The sequence below is a fragment of the Typopeltis vanoorti genome, chromosome 2 (genome assembly GCF_054136105.1).
Source record: "Typopeltis vanoorti isolate ZY-2024b chromosome 2, IOZ_Tvanoo_1.0, whole genome shotgun sequence".
Classification (NCBI taxonomy): Eukaryota; Metazoa; Arthropoda; class Arachnida; order Uropygi; family Thelyphonidae; genus Typopeltis; species Typopeltis vanoorti.
Window position 1 is genome coordinate 83,393,944 of NC_143550.1, and position 19,823 is coordinate 83,413,766.

At 33.0% G+C, this 19,823-nt stretch overlaps 1 protein-coding gene across 2 annotated transcripts in view; it reads left to right on the forward strand.

Annotated features, from left to right (window-relative positions):
- Nucleotides 1–19,823, forward strand: part of LOC150109217 (uncharacterized) — a 75,350-nt gene that overhangs the window by 29,879 nt on the left and 25,648 nt on the right. Inside the window, exons 3-4 of one of the 2 annotated variants that reach the window (XM_090406351.1) lie at nt 8,966–9,104; nt 17,622–17,684. In XM_090406351.1, coding sequence (XP_090262477.1) covers nt 8,966–9,104; nt 17,622–17,684 — 202 coding nt within the window. The remainder of the gene's footprint in view (nt 1–8,965; nt 9,105–17,621; nt 17,685–19,823) is intronic. The other variant, XM_090406359.1, reaches the window with a different exon arrangement.

Consider the following 19,823-nt stretch of genomic DNA (forward strand, 5'->3'; position numbering starts at 1 on the left):
GCAGCATGGTTTTGTGAAGGGTTGTTCATGCCTTAGTAATCTACTAACTTTTTATAATGGAGTAGTAACAGCTGAGTTGGATCACGGAGAATGGCTACACAATGATACTGCATGTAGCCTGGGGCCGCATGCAGCCCAAATGTGCATTTTTAGCAGCCCATGAAAGGTTGACCATACTTACATCATGTGGTTCGTATGTTGAATTATTTAAATACATTTTATAATATGAATAATAAATTAAAAATAATTTTATACCTATATGTCGTGATATCGCCATTCAACTTGGTGCAAATCAACCATGTGAGTTATCATGAGTGGGGATAAAAAGGCGACTTCATTCACAACAACTAAGATTTTGGCGCACTTTTGCAGTTGCATTCCCTGGTTTGTCTTTTAATATAATTCAATAACATCAACAATTATTTTCAGAGGATATATATTTGTTAAAAATAATTTCAAAAATGGGTTGAAGAAAACGTAAAATTGCAGATGAAAGAGGGTTTAACGATGAATGGAACAGCGAGTACTTCTTTATTGAAAATGGGGATAAGCCCCTTTGTCTTATTTGTTAAAATAAGTGTTGCTGTTATGAAAGAATATAATATCAGACATCAATATGAGAATGAACATGAAATCCATACAAGGATTTGAACTGTGAACTTAGAAAAAATCAAATTAATAAATTGCAAGCTTCTTTGATTGCTCAGCAAAACATATTTAAGAAGAAAAGAATTCATAATGAATCGGTTGTTCGTGCTAGTTATGTCATAGCAGAACTGATTGCAAAAGAAGGAAGGCTTATACAGATTCAGAATTTATTAAACGATGTTTATTAGCTTTAATTGAACAAATATGCCCAGAAAAGAGGGCGTTATTTCAAGATATAGTTTATCTGCCAGGACTTGTATAAGGCAAGTAGAAGAAATTGGTACCAATTTCTTTGAGCAGCTTAATTTAAAACAAAATCATTTGATTGTTATGCTCTGACAATGGATGAAAGTACTGAAGTAGCAGACACTGCGTAGTTAATAATATTTTACTCGGGGCATCGATAATGACCTTAATGTTCATGAAGAATTGGCCAGTTTGTGTACTTTAAAAGGTACTACAACCAGCAATAATTTGGTTCTTTAGAATTGGAATGGAAAAAATTAAAAAAGTATGACATTTATTATGTGACAGTAGTGGGACTGATTATTAAATGAAAAGTTTGCTGATCCCTGATTTTGAAAATAAATGATACAGAAATAATCTGAAGGGAGATATTCAGTTGTTTGCTGATGATACAAAGTTGGGTAATAAAGGTGATGGTGAGAGCTTGCAGGATGATTAAAATTGGCTGACAATATGGGCTGAACATAATGGATGTCAATTTAATGTGGAAAAGTGTAAAGTTTGCATTTTGGGATCCAAGATTATACTATGTACCACATTGAGGGGAACTGTACTCTAGGAAATAGGTGAAGCTAGAGATTTAGGGGAGGGAGGGTAGACAGAGTTTAGAGGTCATATTACTAAGTTTACTTGGCTATCAAACAACACATTAACAAGTAAAGATAAGGGAGTTGTTATTCCTCTTTGTAAGGCCTTGATATATCCACATGTGGATTATTATGCTTGGTTCTGGTCTCCTGAGTTTCTTGAGGATGGGGATGTGGTGGAGAACCAGAGGCAGATGACCAAGATGGTGAGTGGTCTGTGGAATGCTCCCTATGAGGATACATTAAGGGTTTGTGAATTGCAAAAGTTGGTAAATAGGCAAAAGAAAAAGGAAGGTATGATAGAAGCATTTAAGTTACTTGAAGGATTTTATAGGATTGATGCATGGGGAATGTTTTTGCACTTGGCTAGAGGGGCAGGTTAAGAGAACATCCTTGGAATAAATTAAAGACAAGAAATTATATTCTTAGTTTCATCCTTTATCCAAGTGTGAGCAAACAAAGTTTGTGCATTAAGTAACTTCATGACTGGGCAACTTGTATATTATAGAGGCTGATAACTTCACATCAGTTGCCTTAGTATCCCATAATGCAAAGCACGTATCCTTACAGACATGTATAATGCTTTTCATTAATTTAAATTAATTGGCCCTTCCCATATTGCAAAGCATTATACATGTCTGTATAAGGATGTGAGGTCATCAGCCTCTATAATATACAAGTTGCCCAGTCATGAAGTTACTTCATGTGCAAATTTTGTTTGCTTACATTTGGATAAAGTATAAAACCAAGAATATAATATCTTGGCATCTTTAATTTATAATATAACCAAGTGGAAAAACTTCCAACATCTCTAGAAATTGGGCAAGAGTGTGGTTAGCAAGGGCTAGATTTTTTGCTTGGAGAGTGGTGAATGAATGGAATTTGTTGCCTAAGTCAGATGTGAGTGCTTTGTTAATGGATTCAAGGAGCGGTATGAGTATGATAGTGTGGATAGTTTGGGTCTTCCATGATGAATCTTCGGACTCCATGGAGGTGCCTTTGCAATGATGATAATATTTTTGTGCGCTGCTGTCTAAAAGAAAGAAATGTCCACATTTGCTGCAATCTGATGTGCTCCTCCTCGTGATAATATCTAGCATTATGCAGCCTGTTTGATTCAATAAAATTGTGTTTAGTAGGGGACGGAAGTAGTCAACATCCTCCTTATATAGAGCTAATTGAATATAGTTGTCTTTTGTGATTCATTATTTCATTTTATCTACTTGAGCTTGATTATTCTTCCGACTGTCATGTTTTCTTAAAAACTTGTATCCTAAAAACAAAGTTCTCTGGTTGCCGTTTTCAAATTTCTCTTATCTACATACTTGTTTTTCTCCATCACTCTGATACTGAATAGCAAGCGAGAAATTTCGTGGTAATGACCGGCGTGTCTCGATAACATAAAGAGAATATCTTTATAAAATACAACAAATATCTCAACATTTAACAATTTTAAATTACAATAAAGAAGATTGAAACCATTACTACTATTGGAATCTATTAAGTACATCAATTTCAAATGTTTTTTGTTTTAGAAATCAATATGGCACATTGAAAGTGATGACGATACGTGTTACGAAACCCAAACTAATAATATACTAACCTACATAGAGAAACAATTGTAGAGAGATTCATAATTTTAAATTATGATTATTTTTACACTGCCATTAATGTGTTGTTATTGCTCTTTACTCGAAAGCAGTAAATATTGCACACTTCAAAAAAGAAAAAAAAAAAAAAAAAACGCAAAACAAGCAAGTTTTTCATATGAATACACTTAAATTAGACATAATTTCCAGTAGATAAATTGTATAATCAAATCAAATTCATTCATTTAATTCAGTATTTACCTATTAATTCTACACACACATATATATACAGTGTGTAATAGACAATCTGTTATTAAAAAAATGATGGTGCCCTTCTTACATTATAATTTCATGAAAAAATTAAAGAATTCTCTGCCCAACCTTAAAAAAACTGTTTTTTTTTTTTTTTAAATCACATACTTCTTGCATCACCGATAATTCTCCCACATCTCTCTATCCCCACATTTTCACCCCCCCCCCTTTCAGTCATACTTCAACAGCAGATAAATGTATATTGCCATACTCCGGATGCTACTGAATAAGAAGACAACCAGCAACATCCTACAAAGCTATGTCCAAATTATTCTTCATATATCTGTATTTAAAACATCGGAATGCCTTAAAAATTGATTAAAAATTAATGTTGACACAATTTAAATATTGTGTTACATCTATACATCTTATTCTTTCAACACCCTCAACCCTACTTAAGGGTTCAAGTTATTGAATTGTAAATTACATATTGTCCTAAGCTTATTTTCACAGCAATAACATGAATTGCCTTAAATATAATTAAATACCTGAACCTTTTGCATAATGAGATTGCTTAAAAAAAAAAAAACGTTATTTAAAAAATACAATCATCTTACAAAGACATGTCAAAGACCAACGTAAAAGTGAGTCTAGCTCCACATCAAGTGCTATCTACATTCTTGTTTTCATGCATTTTGTTTTATGTCTTTCCTATTAAATTATTGTTTACGGATAATTTATATAAATTCATGCTTCATTATAAACAAAACAAAACCAAATTTAGTTGTGATGAGTTGTGTTGTGGACAGTGTCAGACCAAGATAATTTCGTGCCCCAGGCAGACTCTGTGTTGGCCATGCAGCAGGATAATTATGCATAATAAACATTAGTCATTATACATAATAAAAAGCATGTGTTCAGCTGATGTTCTGGTTTAACCACAATACTTTGAAGCAGAAGAAAGTATAGCAATGCTTCCATTGCCAGGTAATTATTTTTGGAAGGAGCAGAGGCTCTAAGGCTCTAGTACTGGCCTTAGTTTTTGTGCCCGGTCAGCCCGCCCCTTAATCCGGTACTGGTTGTTGAATACATTTTAAACCAAAGAAATTAAAGGAAAGCATATTTCTGTATAATTATGTGTGATGTGTAGTGAGAATTAAATAATGTATTACTTTGTTTTGCCATATTAATAATAATAATAATAATGTTTTTTTTTTTAATATCACTTATATAACTATTTATATAGAGTAGACTGATACATTCCATCCATCTCTTCATTAGGCATCAGATGCCATATGATCACTCATCTGCTCGGTGATATGTCACACTCCTCACCAGGTGGTCATTATTTTATACTTTTCTTGAGGCTTCAACTCTCTGAAGTTCAGAGTGTTGAAGTTTTTGTGACTAGTTGATTTAAGTTGTATTTCTGGATCCCTGCCTGTGGGGTTTCTCTATAGTGCAATTGTTTGTTAATACTGTTGTTAGTTTGTCCTTCTGCAGTAAGAGAATGAGTATATTCCTATAGGAGTAGTAGGAGTAGCAGTGTTCATAGATTAAAATTCAGACCATGTATAAGAGGATAAAAAGTAAACAATTAGTAGAAGAGAAAAAAAAAACATCAAATATTTAAAAAAAAATTAAAAAAGAATTAATTAGCTGGCGGGAAAAAGGAATAAAATGTATTTCTTTATTCTTTTGGTTAATGGGTTCAAATGGGCTTCTGAGTAAAAATTCGAAAGGGCAGGAGGAAGGAAAAAAGAAATCCACAACCTATTTTTATAAGTTTCACTATTGACATTTCAACTCAAAAGCACTCAATTTGAACAGTAGGGGGAACATTGAGTGAAAGACAATCTTGAACACATCTCGCATATAGGCCCTTTTCATGATGACAGCGGTATCCCATTCATACACATACACACAGCTCAGATTTCCTTCACACATGGAGGTCCATTTAATGATGTAAATGGTTCGGCAATTACAGGAGAGTTGGAGTGATTAATTTTTGTTGTGTGAAAATGTTGGATAACTGTAAGGTCGGATATTAGGGGTTGTGTTAATTATCTCTGTAAACACTTTGTTTTACACAGGTATTAAGTAATTATGCAAGAGTTCATTCCAATTGGTATAGAGCAACTTTTAACTCTTTCTTTTAGAATGAAAATCACAAAAATGAGTCTATGCTAAAATAATTAAAATCCTCATTCTCTGACTCATTCTATTACTGGATTGTTTAACATATGCTTAATCATGTCTACCAGATTAAACACCTTGTTTCCACAACAACAAAATGTTCAACAGAGTCGGTTTCTTTGCTAGGCCATTTCTGACAGTATAAAATTTACTTCTTCCTTTCCAAGGGATCCTTTTCTTTTATCTCCCCATTTAGCATAGACCTCTCACAATTCAATATGATGCACAATCATCACCAGTTCTTTACCAGAGAAAAACAGTTTCTTCCACTATTTCATAAACAACATATCTATGTAGAGCTCTTCATGTTAAGTCACTTTATAATTTCAGATTTTATTAATTCTGCACTTTTTCCAGTAGAATAAAAAATAGATCCAGAGTCCTTAAGACAGAAGCCCAAACTTTTTCATTCAGTGTTTAATCAAACATTGAATTAGAACATCAACTCCAATATTTTCTTTTATTTACTAAACACTTGATAGTTTCAACTCTTCCAGTTGAAAGATTCACGGTGCTACAATTCCTTTTTTGAATCTTCTATTAATATTCTCTCGACTGTTGTGTTTTCTTAAAAACTTCCTAAAAACATTCTCTGGTTGCCACTTTCAAATTTGCCTTCTCTCTACTTGTTTTCCTTGTTACCACAATACTGAATGCTCTCTCAGTCGGCTGTCAATCACCCATCCATCTCCTTGGCAAGCATTTGCACTTCATGTAAATGGCAAGGAAGAAGTTATATGGAAATGGCTGACTCATTGTCTTCGTTAGAGTAATGAGAATATTTCCACAAAGAACAAAAGATATCTCAACACTTCACAGATATGAACCAAAATAAAAAAGATTGAAAGTAACATAACCATCAGAATCTAGTAAGTACATCAATTTCAAATGGTTTACATTTCATTTTAACAATTATAATATTAATAGCTAGCACATTGCAAGTGCCAATCATACATGTTACAAAACCGAAACTAATAATATATTAGAATAGAGAAACAATTGTAAAAAGATTCATAATTTTAAATTATGATTAATTTTATAGTTGGATGTCATGTAACTTGCTGTGTATCCAGTGATGATTACAGTTGTTATCACTACTGTCCATATATAAAATCCTACACGTAACAGGCTGCAAGGTCTATAATAAATAAATGCTGTGTGTATGGACAGAGACATAATGTAGTAACATACCATCTGCGAGACAGTGGCTGAGGTGAGAATGTGAATTAGAGAGAAAAAGAGAATCGTTAATCAACTAAACTGCTCTCTTACTTTCTTCAAGAATTTTTAGAGATTTCTTTTAAGTGCACCATCCCAAATATGATAGAGTATTTCAAGGATGGGTGGATTTGAGATTTGTGCAGAGTAAGTAACTGGGCAGATTAAAGGAAATGTCTTGAGCAAAAGCAGATGCCAAGTTTTCTGGAAGTGAGGGTGTTTTAGAAGTGTTGTGATTAAGCCAGGAAACGCTAGGAGTGAAAGTTAGTCAAAGAAGAGAGATCTGATTTAGGATACTTATTGTAGATTGTCCTGAAGCTTGAGATGTTTGTGCACTATAAGGTTTGTTGTATAAGTAGGATGCAGTGGTGTATGGTGGATATTCCAGTGGGTGTACTGTGGTAAAGCAACATTATTAAAAAATCATTAAATCTGTATTAAAAAAAATATCAGAAATATTCTCATATGGCATTGTTATAGTGCCAAGGTACATGAAGTTGTGAATGGCTGAGAGGAGGGTATTCCACTAGTATGACACTGATGAGATTGTGATCTGAACTACCAAGAGGAGCATTAGCTGAATAGTGTATCTGAAGTAGAATTGGTTAAGAAAAGATCCAGATGTTCGGTGAGTCTGAGGATTGTTAGAAATTCTGTTTGGGATTTGGGTTTACTGTCATGTTAATATTCCAAAGGTGAAGAAAAAAAGAGCAAAGAAACCTATTGGGAGGGAGATACTCTTTTATATAACACATAGAGAAGCATCCAGTCATATCAGGATAGTTTGATCTGTATACTATTTGGCTGCCAGCCTGCAGGGGTGTGTTTGGCATACCCTTGATGAGAATCATTCACTTAGTATGTTGGAAAATTGGGAGAAACAAATCAGAACCCCAGAATCAAACATGGCAACAGCCACTTCATGCCCCCCCCCCCCCCAATAAGCAATAAGCCTGGTGCTATGTTACCAGGCAGTAAAGATCATCCACCATAAAGGAAATGCCAGCTAGTAGATCTGGCTGGCATTTCCTTCAACTAGGAAGTTATCCCTTTTATAGCTGGAATGCTCGTTAACTATAGAATTACTTAGCCTTTGAATCAAAGTTGTTTCCTCATGTATGGGATATGATAGTATTACATGTAAAATTTACATCATTACTAACTTCCTATCTACAATTTTCTTCCAAATCAGTCTGTTACCTGTCAAGACTCTAACATCAGATCTTATATTTCTATCTCCTAAGGCACTTTTTACCATATCAATCCACCTATATCTTGGTCTTCCTCTGGGTCTTTTTCCTGCCAACCTGGCAGAGAACGCTTGTTTTGCTAATCTTTTCTCACTCATTCTGTTTAAGTAACCATACCACCTTAGATTAGCTCTGCTAACGCATTCCTGGATGTTGACAATGTCAGGTTCTTTCCTAATATCCTCGTTTTTAATATGATATTGCCATTGATGCCATCTGATGAACAGATGGCATCAATGACAATATTATATTAAAATCAGGACTCTCATCTCTAGTCTTTGGTCAAGTGTTTTACTTCTGACCCAGCTCTCTTAAGTTGCTTCCTTAAGCTCTTTAATTTTTCATTGAAGGGTCTGCAGATAAAATTCTTTATAAACTGCAGGTCAGGAAAAGCGACATGTTATTGAGATAGCAGTGTGTGTTTGTGTATGTGTGTGTAAAGCTTTAGTGAAAATTGAATTCTCTTACATATAAAATATCAAACAGTGCATTTATTTGTAACTGTCCATTGCAAAAGATAAATGAATTTTTCCTTATTATATACCACAACTTAAAAAATAAAATACATGGGCATCACTAAATGATTATGGTTTTATATTATGTGATTAACTTTATTTCTGCTAAGTCTTGATCAACTGCTGTGTTTTGATCAAATTGTCGGTTTTATGATTATCACATTCTTTTATAAAAATGTTATATTCATGAACTACACCAATTTATGATATGCCAAATAATGTGTTAATTATGTGCTAACACTGGAAACTTTAATCAGTGCATGGTAGAGTAATTAATCTGAATTACTTGATTGATATATTGGTGCATAACTAACCAATAAATCAAAACTTTGAAATTGTTCTATTTATAATGTACTTATATAAAAGTATAATGATTAATATAAGAATTGACTTTTAATGACAGATATTTAAGCTAGTTAAGGAAATTTTATTCATTATAAGATCTGTTATTTTATTTCTTGTAGACTCTACACGATCTGTATATCAAAAAAGATTGGCCAGGTTACTCCGCAATGAGCCACCTCCACATTACAGTGATACTGGAGAAGACGAAGAACAGGAAGAAACTTTTACAGCTCGATCACCTATGTATGGATTTTCCAGGTAAATATTATTTTATAGTGTCCACTTCTTTCTCTGCCTTTTGCTTATATTTGGATCACAATATGTCTCAAAGATCTTTTTTTGAACAAATTAAAAGGAACAATATGCATGTCCTTGTAGCCTTAACTGATGTATAATGAACCAAAAATGTTTTTTTTTTTTTTTTTAAAAATTCATCATAATCTAAAATCGAGATGAATTTTAACATTCTCCTATAATAGGAAGGAATTAAATCTCTTAACCCTGCGGAGGTCACGGCTGATCCGACAGATACAAACAAATTGTTTATATAAATATTTTTACACATATGCAGTGTATAGCTGGGAGGTCATGAGTAGCTGTGCATTCATATATTGCGAGTGATATTCCACATTGTTTATGCAGTCAGTTTTGGTTTAACACGTGTTATGTAAAGGTGTGTGATATTTCATAGTAAATTGTATCTGCACAATACCATGACCTCCGATGTCAGTATAGTATTGGTTTATTTTTTTTTTTTTTTTAATTTACTGTTGAAAATGGCTGGAAAAATATATCGATTGGATAATCCATCAGATGTTGAAGAGATACAGTGATTTTGTTATTCGAGTCTGATGAGAATGATAGAGTCGAATGCGAAAGTAATATTTGATAAATTGTATCTGAAAGATACCACGAGCTCCAATGTCAGTATAGTATTGATTTAGTTTTTTTTTTTCTTTGTTTCTTTGTTCAATAATTTATAGATTGTAACTGAAAATAAATAAACCATCATGTATTATATTTGCAGTGTTTTTTTTTTAACGCATTTTAGCACATACTAGTAATGAGTGTATCTCACAGATACACGTGACCTACGCTGCAATTTTTTAGACCGCGACCTCCGCAAGGTTAATACCATCAGCTCTTACTATAGCAAACATCACTATAACAAATTACTGAAAAGCAAAAAAAAAAAAGTCCTCAACAAAGTCCTATAGATACATTCCCACACTACAAGATATTTACTGTAGCTAATTGTATCTGCAGACTAAGTTTGACAAAGTGAGAGTTGCTTTTTGGATTAGAGTGCCAATGCCAATGATTGGAGTAGAACTTTTGTAGTTCACATCTGTAAAAACATAAAATTTTATGAGAATTACACAGGAATTTTCTTTCTAATTATTCAGGTAAAATTTCTACAAGCATATTTGAGAAGATGCTAAGAAAATTGTGGAAGAAAAACTTCAACAATGTACAAGTTCAAGTAAAAAAATAACAAATAGGGATTGATATGATCAGATTTTCACTTTATGATAAATTGTTGAGAAATCATAGGAACAGAACAAGACTTAAATAGAACATATTTAAGTTTTGTAGGCCTGGAAAAAGCACATGAAAAGGTGCCAAGAGCTTTTCAGAATGCTACAATTATCTAAAGTAAATGGAATATTATACAGAGCAATAATTTTAAGTTGTAAGTCAATAGTTAGAATTGAAGAAATATAGGAAGAATGGTTTGATATAAAATCAGGTGTAAGACAAGGTTGTGCACTATCTCAATTCTTATTCACCATCTATATTGATTACATATTTAAAGAAAGTGACATAAATTTGATATTAGAATCTGAGATGGTTATCAAACTTGGCTCTTTGCTTTATGAAGATGATGTTGTCTCCGAAACAAATCCCTTGCAAGTCTCCAGGATTCTTTAACTAAACTGAACAAGTACTGTAAGATATTTGGTATGAAAATTAGCAACAAAGACTATGAAAATAGACAGGAATATAGCAAACTTCAATTGCATTTGGAGAATCTGTAGAACAAATAAAATATATATTTCAGTTATTTAGACACAATTTTTAGTAAAGATGCCAAATCATTCTGTCTGTTTCTTGGCAAATATGGATTTCCATATTTAAATGCATAAATAGACAACAAAATAAGCAAAGATGGTCTGGTTGAAAACTAACTGAAATTTATATGGAATAGTAGCAAAATGAGCTAAAACAGTAAACTTGTAGCTTATAAGATTGTATTCAAACCAATTTTAACTTGTGGGAACTGAGAATTGGGTTTGAAATAAAGCAGTTGATCAAAGATTAGACCATTGAGAGGCTGAGGGAAAATTGGGGAAGTGAAGACATTAGAAAGGATCTTAACCAGTGGCGGCCCGTATATAAGCACTGCGACACTGCAGCACCCCCCCCCCCAAGGAAAAAATGAAAAATGTAAATTTTGTTTTTGTTTATAAATAATAACAATGTTTACAACATTATATAAATGCAATATAACATGTTAAAGATTACAGCTTATGTTTCGACAGTGATTGAATAGTTAATAATTGGAATTGTTCGATTAATGCTTTAGATTACGAAACAAATATACTGCGATCTAATGCAGTGTCGGAATTATCAAGTTCGACCAATCGCAGCCAGTCTCGCCAAATAAGGCGAGACTGGCTGCGATTGGTCGAACTTGATATTCACTAATAAGCATTAGTGAATAAAAGAAGAAATTGCTATTTATGTTCTAAAGGAATGTTTGAGGAAATGCTGATTGGGAAGTTTCATCTGTCTTAAGTCGCCGGATCTAAGTATTATTTCTACTGGAAAGGAGACAATTGAGTCAGGAAAAATTAATGTGTGCTACATGAGTGATGAGAAAGGATCCTATGAAAATGAAGAATAAAGTCATATATCTTCGGAAAAGGGCCTTGACAGAGAAAGAAACTGGCTATGAACATTTTGTCGTGAAAACCAAGTGTTTAGTCTTAAGTGTAAGTTTATTTTTAAAAGGTCTTGGATCCAATTAAATTTGTAGTTAGTTATGAAATATTGTTTAAAGTGTGTGTATGTGTATATATATATATATATATATATATTGTTTTTGTTTTATTAAATGTTTATTTTGTATTTTGGTCTTAAGTCAGTGATATTTTTGATTCTGAAAGCAATAGTAAAAAAGATGTCATTGCACCATTTGGAGTGAACCCTTGTGCATATATACTGTAGGTACACTCGGAAAAATAAAAAATAATTTTTAGAGAAACAGAGATTAAATAAAAATCCTATATTTAAACAATGGCGCAGCCAGTAGGATTAATATTATGATATTATCTAATCTATTTTAACACCTTTTCCAGATCTACAAAACTGAAATACAGATCTTTGTTGATTTCTCAACTATTTGTCATAAAGTGAAAATCTGATCCTGACAACCTCTATTTGGCCTGAATGCAGTAATTTCTTGATTATTTAATTTATCAAAAAAAAAAAAAAAAAAAAAAAAGCTTTTTTTTTCTCTCTCTCTTCCTTCAGGTTTTATTCTTCCCACAATATACTGTAAAAAGCATATCAGATTTAAAGCACATAATTTAGCCTATTTCACATATTGATTTAATGAAGCATGAACTTAGGTTTTAAATTTTGCCTTGTTGGCTTAGCAAATAGTATATACATTTTCCAACCAACCAACTAGATTTGAATCCCACTGTTGACATAGATGTTTGTGAATAACTTTAGGTGGAACGTGTGCTCCAGAAGATGACCTTGACATAAACGTCGAATGTAGATTTTAGTTATATTAAACTAAAGTTTTTATTCAAACATGGTAGTTGTCTCCATAATTTTCAAAAATGTATTCGTATCACCGTGTAAGCTTAAAAGAAAAGAACTACTTATTGAAGGTTTGAAAAATATTATGTTTGGTCTTTTAGAGCACTTTAGTTTCTGAGCTATCTCATTAGCTTACCCATGGTACTTAAACTAATATACTTTTGACTAACAGATTTTTGTGAGAGAGATATACATTAAAAAAAAAAATTACAAATATAATAAAACACCAACAAAAAAAAAAAACATCCCTTGTTCACTCTTTTAAAACACATTGATCTAAAAATGGTATTTGCCATGAAGGTGTTATCATCACCTTGTCTGAAACCTGATATATAAGTTCAGTCTACATGACAGGATTTCCATCTTATATAATCATCGGGTATCTGTGTCTATTTTATCAATCTTAGTTTATTTATTTGTCATCAGTTTATATCAGCATATTTATTTTTGCCAGAAAAAAAAAATATGTTGTATATTTTTTTTCTGGCAACTGGCAGAAAAACACACAACTTAGAGACTCTGGCCTCATAGCTTTAGTTCTTTTTGCCATCACTCCAAGACAACCACTTAGTGGAGAAAAGAATTACCAGTGCTGTATCTGTTACTGTAAATCTCACAAGTCTGGATTTATGTAACATGGTATTGATACTGAATGGAATACTTTTGGAAAAGATACAAGCCTAGTTCACAGTAGTAATTTTAAACATGGATGTCTGTCCAGAAAGCATTCTTAAGTCTTGTTGCATATCCTTATTTGAATTAGAATGCTGGCCCGTTTATTCCAAAAATTTGGAAGATTCTTATTCTTAGCAAATGTTTTCAGCTATTCTGGTTTCAGATGTGTGATATCATTCTTCTAGCATGTTTGAGTGCAATATTTGCCTCCTTTCATTTCTTGTTTGCACTACACTGATAATGCACTTTTTTTTTTTTTTTTTAGTAGAAAATGTTTATTTTCAGTTGTGTTCATTTATATATATACTATGTTTATGATTTTTAATATCTTCAATGCTACATGTTCCTTTAAAAGTTACCTGGTGGATAGACAGATAATTTATGTTAGTTCATTGATTGCAAATACTTGGAAATCTCTTTTACCCTGATTTAATGAAGTTAGAGAATAGAGCCAGTTTCAGTTGTGAATATCGAAATCCTAATCGATATTTATAAAGGTTATCGAAATTTGGAGAGTGATACGCATAGCAGATGATTGCAAGAAAGTATGACAAGAAATTTTGAGCAAGAGCTAATTTTAAAAAGGGAATTTTAAGTTTACTGTTCTCAGAGATGGAATGGAAGGAATCGTGTAAAGTATAGTTTGAATAGTTCATGTGGATGTTAAGTCTGCCATATGGTACTGTGGAAAATAACAGCTGTGGTTTAAATCCATGTTTTATTCCCAAGACATTTTTAACTGAGTGTTAATGTATTTAAATACACACTTCACACTATTAAAACATTTCTTGTTCAAATATTTGAAAACTGAAATAACTTGTACATCACTCCCATTTAAAATCAAACTAGTAACATGTGACCACATTACTTTCAGTTGTGGGTGGTCTGCAAAGTTCTCGGCCTTGACCATAGATGGCAACACTATTGGCATGATTTTTTTTTTTTTTTTTTTTTTCTAAGTTGGTACATCTTTTATAAGCATCTATGTGAAATTGCAAGTCATTCTATCAAGTAGTTTGTTTTATACAGCTGTCTGAAGCAAAAAGTGTTGTATGTATCCCTTGAAATGGATGAAATTGAGTATTGTGCAGTTCTAAAATTCGTTGTAAAAGAAGGTTTAACACCAAAAGAAATTCATTCGAAGTTCATAAAAGTTTATGGACACTCTTCTCCTTCGTGTTTGACGATTAAGAAATGAGCTACTGAGTTTAAGCATGGCCGTACCAGCCTTGAATATGATCCACGTGAAGGATGTCCAAAAAAGTGTAACAACACCAGAAATCATTAAGTGCACGATATGGTATTGGATGACTGGCAAGTCAAAGTGCATGAAATTGCTGAGAATATAGGCATTTCAAAAGAATGTGTATAGGATACGTTTTGCATGAAGAATCGCAAATGAAAAAGCTTTTTGCAAGATGGGTGTTGTACTTGCTCACAGAAAATCAAAAATACACTCACATGAAAATCTCTGAACAGTACTTTGGAGAGTTTTAACAAAATAAAACTGAATTTGTGTGTTGATTTATTACTATGGATTAAACTTCGATTCACCATTACACACCAGAATTCAAACAGCAGTCAAAACAGTGGACAGAAGCCGGTTGTTCAGCACCAGAGAAGACAAAGTCTGTTCCATCAGCAGGAAAGGTCATGGCATCAGTGTTTTGGAATGCTAAAGGCAGTTTGTTTATTATCTTGAAAAGGGTTAAACATCCATCCATCTATGTTCCATCCATCTATGTTTATATTTTCTAATTTTTTCAATTACTGGTTCTTGGTTTAATTCTGTCATAATATCTTCATTTCTTTTGTGATCAAATAGGGTATACTTTGCAGTTTTTCTCATAAACTTCATTTCTGCTGTTGTTAATCTTTGTTTGTCTTTTTGTTTTATTGTCCAGATTTCGCTTCCATACATTAAGACCGGTAGGGCTAATGTATTGTATACTTTTAGCCTGGTTTGTTTTTGAACTAGGTTTGGTTTAAATATAGAGTTAATTACTTCTGTTATTTTTAAATATTTTGCAATTTTTATGTTTATATCTTTTTCATTTTCATAAGTGATCATACATCCTAGGTAGTTAAATGAATTCACCTGTTCTAAGATCTTGTTATCTAATACTATTTTAGTTCTTGCTGGATCTTGTCCTTTAAAGGCCATAGTTTTTGATTTTTCAGTTGGTATCATCATACCATAATCTTTGGATATCTCGTTTAGATCTAAAATAGCTTTCTGTAAGTTATCTTCAGAATTTGTAATTATTATTTGGTCGTCTGCAAAGAGGAGAGTGTTTAAGTTAACTGTAGGTGAAAGTTTAATTCCTTGATGTAAATTTTTACTCCATTTTATTATTATTTCATTTAAGTAGATATTAAAAAGAGTTGCTGAGAGGGGACATCCCTGTCGGACCCCTTGGTTTATCTCTCTTGTATATGATAGCTCATGATTTAATCTTATTTGTATTTGATTATTTTCATATATATTTGTGACAGCTTTCTGTCACAAGTATATATGAAGATGAACTCGCCTTCTTCCGAATTTAAACCCATAGGAGGAATAGGGTATATTGAAGGGGAAAGGGAAGATTATAGAAGAAATATAGTAAGGTTTATATAGAGGACATAGTTGTAAGGCCAGAAATGAAAAGACCCCATGGCCCTCAAGTACTCTAATAGCACAAGGGTCATAAAGTAAGAAGAGTTGGCTGATAAGGCCTTATAGGAAAGATCAAAGTAAGTGGGTCTTCCTCAAAGTAGAAGAAGGAGAGGATAGATCCAGCTAGGGGTCCATGGGAGTGCCGCTTCCCTTACAATCGAGATGATTGCCCCTTCACAGACGATATGAAATAGGCAGTGACCACTTCCTTGTTAAAATAAAATTAAGATTACCACCTAAATGGCTACAAGTAACAAGAACAAAAAGAAAAATTGAAACATTTGTTTATAAAACTAGACTGTTGATCTTTTAACCATTCTAGTCAAAATATTCATGAGAAAAGGCCCAGTTTGCAGAAAAAATCATCATCAAACCATCAGGACAATGCACCTGCCCACAAAGCAGGTGCATTGTCCTGATGAATTTTTGGCAATGGGAAAATTAAGGGCTGTGCACTATGAATTGTTGGAATATCCACCCTATTCCTCAGATTTGGCTCCCTCTGACTTCTATCTCTTCTCAAAACTAAAACTCGCTGGTCAGTCAGCGTTTTTCTTCGAATCAAGAGGTGATTGCAGCTGTAGAGGGTATTTTGCAGATCTTACTGACAACCACTACAGGGACAGGATAATGGCACTGCAGCATTCCTGGAATAAATGCATTAACTTTAAGGAAGATTATGTTGAAAGATAAAAATAATTTTGAAATTATAAATTCGTTTTTCATTGTTAGGCCGAGAACTTTTCAGATCACCCTTGTACATAATGAAAAGGTCTCGGCATAAAATTGATCCATTCTGTGACTTAAAATATTCCTACCAGTTTATAATCCTTCAGTTTTGTGTATTTTGCAAATTACTCAGTATACAATGAATAATGACATAGCACTGTGCAATCACCGCAATAAATTCAGTGCCGTATTCTCTTTTAATTCAGTAACTAAAGTTTTATTTTGAAGCATAGGAAGATGACCGAATTGTGCTTAGTGTTAATAGGATTGTAACTGTAAGAGAAAATGAAAATTGTTTCACAAAACAGTTTGCATTTTTAACATTATTATAATGTTTATAACATAAACCATAAACACATGTTATAAGTTTATAACATAAGTGCCTCTGTAGCGCAATTGGAAAAACGATGGTACGTTGCACCCTTTGATTGGAAAAGGCCTAAGTTCAATTCTCGTCCTGACAGGAGGAATCTTTATATGGACTTTTTCAATCGAAGGTGAGTTAGCCGATCTTATACGGAGGTAACAGGGTTTTTCATCCCACATACAGACACATCGGCCCTTTAGGACATGCAATTTACAGACAAAAAATACTAGTTGTGGTAGTAGTGGGCAGTAGATGCAATTTATTAATTAATCTACAGGGTATGATTGTTGTAGTGGTGAAGATGGAGAGATGTACAGTGGGTGTCCTCCCACAATGAGTCTACGGACTCTTTGGAGGTGTCACGAATAATATTTTTTTTTTTTTTCATATAACTGCATTAGTAAACTGTGACATTGGATATTAACAAATCATATGTATATTTTTTTATGAGTCATTTATTAAGAAAACAATGCCACTATGTATTGGAAAACTATTTATAACACTGAAACAGGTTTTCTTATATTCCAAGAGCTGAAGAACTGAGGAGAAAGCCAATTGTGAGAGGAATGGGCAGGTATGTATTTATAATGATAGTTTACTAGTGGCACTATGTTATTTTTTCATTATATATAAATATGGAAATAATTCAAGGTGATGATTAAAAAAATAAATAATAATAAAAACAATGTATATAGTAGAATTAATATATTGTTGCATCAACATCCATATAAACATTCATATAAATAAAACTTATAAATGATGAAATTTGATAAAGATGCTTATCTATCAACACATACAAAAAAAAAAAAAAAAAAAAAACATTGAGACATATTTGCCATTTAGCCTCGTATCTGCCAGACTTTAAAGAGTTTCCTCTGTCATCTAAACAAAGAATAGATGCATTTAATTCACCATTGAAATCAAAAACAATAATACACCTCATTTTCTGGATGTGCTTCTTTCATGTTCGCCAGGCTGTCAATCCTTCACTTATGCTTACCATAAACCTACATGCATGGGCCAATACACACACACACACATACTCATATCCCACCACCCTACATAAAAACTAGGTGTCATTAGTACCCTCAAAAACAAAGCTCTAACAGTTTGTTCCGGTGAGTGAGCTCTGTAAAATGAATTTGAAATAATAGCAAAATGTTTGCTTATTATTTCAAATTCATTTTCTGCAACAAGAAAACAGTTCATAGAATCCTTCAAAAATACAATGAAAAATAGAAAAAGATTACAATAAGGCCATTAGCCATTCCTTATTATGTCTGAAAGAATAGATAATAAATACACTGTAAAATATTAAGGCCACTTTTAAACCATAAATGTAAATAAAAAGTATAGGCAGCTCTTCTAAGGATTCCCTTCTTTCACTTGGTCATCCAGGTGTACCAGATCCATTGTACTTCTACCACACACTACATAGTAAAATAGGACATATAATCCCAAAATGAAAAGATGAACAAACAAAACAAAAACCTGGTATGAATATAAATTAAAGGAAGTCTGTGAGATGCTTATCCATCAACCCAATCTCCACAAAAATTATGACTTAGTTATTTGGATGGCACATCTATAACCAACATAGCATCTTCAACCAGGAATAATCCACATTTTGATAATAGGAAGAATAGAAATTTAATTTGATAATGATCCACTGGCTCTCAGACAACAAATAAAACTTAAACTAACAGAACTATAGGAAACTAATAATTGCTGTTGTGGTTTTACCAATATACAGATAAGACTTTAATTCATTCCATGACCGTGCTCGTAAGTCAAAATGCTCGTATCTCAAATCAATTTTCCCCATTGAAATTAATTAAAATGAGATTAATTCGTACCAGTCCCCAAAAAAGCACTCCAATTTTTTTATAATAATGTATTTATAATGAACAAATATTGTATACAAACAAAATAAAATCAAATACTGTACATACATACATGTAAAAGAGAATCTAAAGAAATAAACAGATGTTGGCAGAGCCGATTAGCATATGGTATTAATTTTTTCTTTCACTTCACTTTTGCTTAACTTAATTTTCTTCTTCACTAGTTTTTTTCTCTTTTGCCATGCTTTCATCACTTTCATCTGCAGGGCATTTCAATAGAAACCTGTCCAAGGAGCTTTGTTTCTTTCTCCCTTTTAGAATGTTTCTGAAATGAGTTAGGCAAGTATCATTAAATAGCGCCGCTGCATGACCAGTTGCTACTTTTTCAGGGTGTTTCTTTTCAATAAAGTCCGAAACTTTTTCCCACATTGCCAACACGTTCTTTATCTCACTTGAAGATATAACCTCCTCTGCCTCTGTGGTTGTACCAATCTCCTGCAGAACCTCTGTATGTTGCTGTGTGTGTGTAGTTCCGTCAACTCCTCCGTCGTCAGTTCCTCGGAATGTGCAGCGACAAGGTCTTCGATGTCTCCCTCATTCACTTCCAGGCCCATGGACTTTCCGAGGGACACAATCTCCTCCAGCACTTCCTGTTCAGGTCTAAATCCTTCAAAGTCCCTTTCAGCCACAGCCTCAGGCCACAGCTTTTTCCATGCAGAGATCAAATTGCTTTTTGTAACACCCTGCCAGGCCATTTCAATAATTTTGAAGCATATGACAAAGTTGTAGTGGTCCTTCCAGAACGCTCGAAGGGTGAGGTTTGTGCTTTCCGTAATCTCAAAGCAGCGTCGGAACATGTGTTTGGTAAA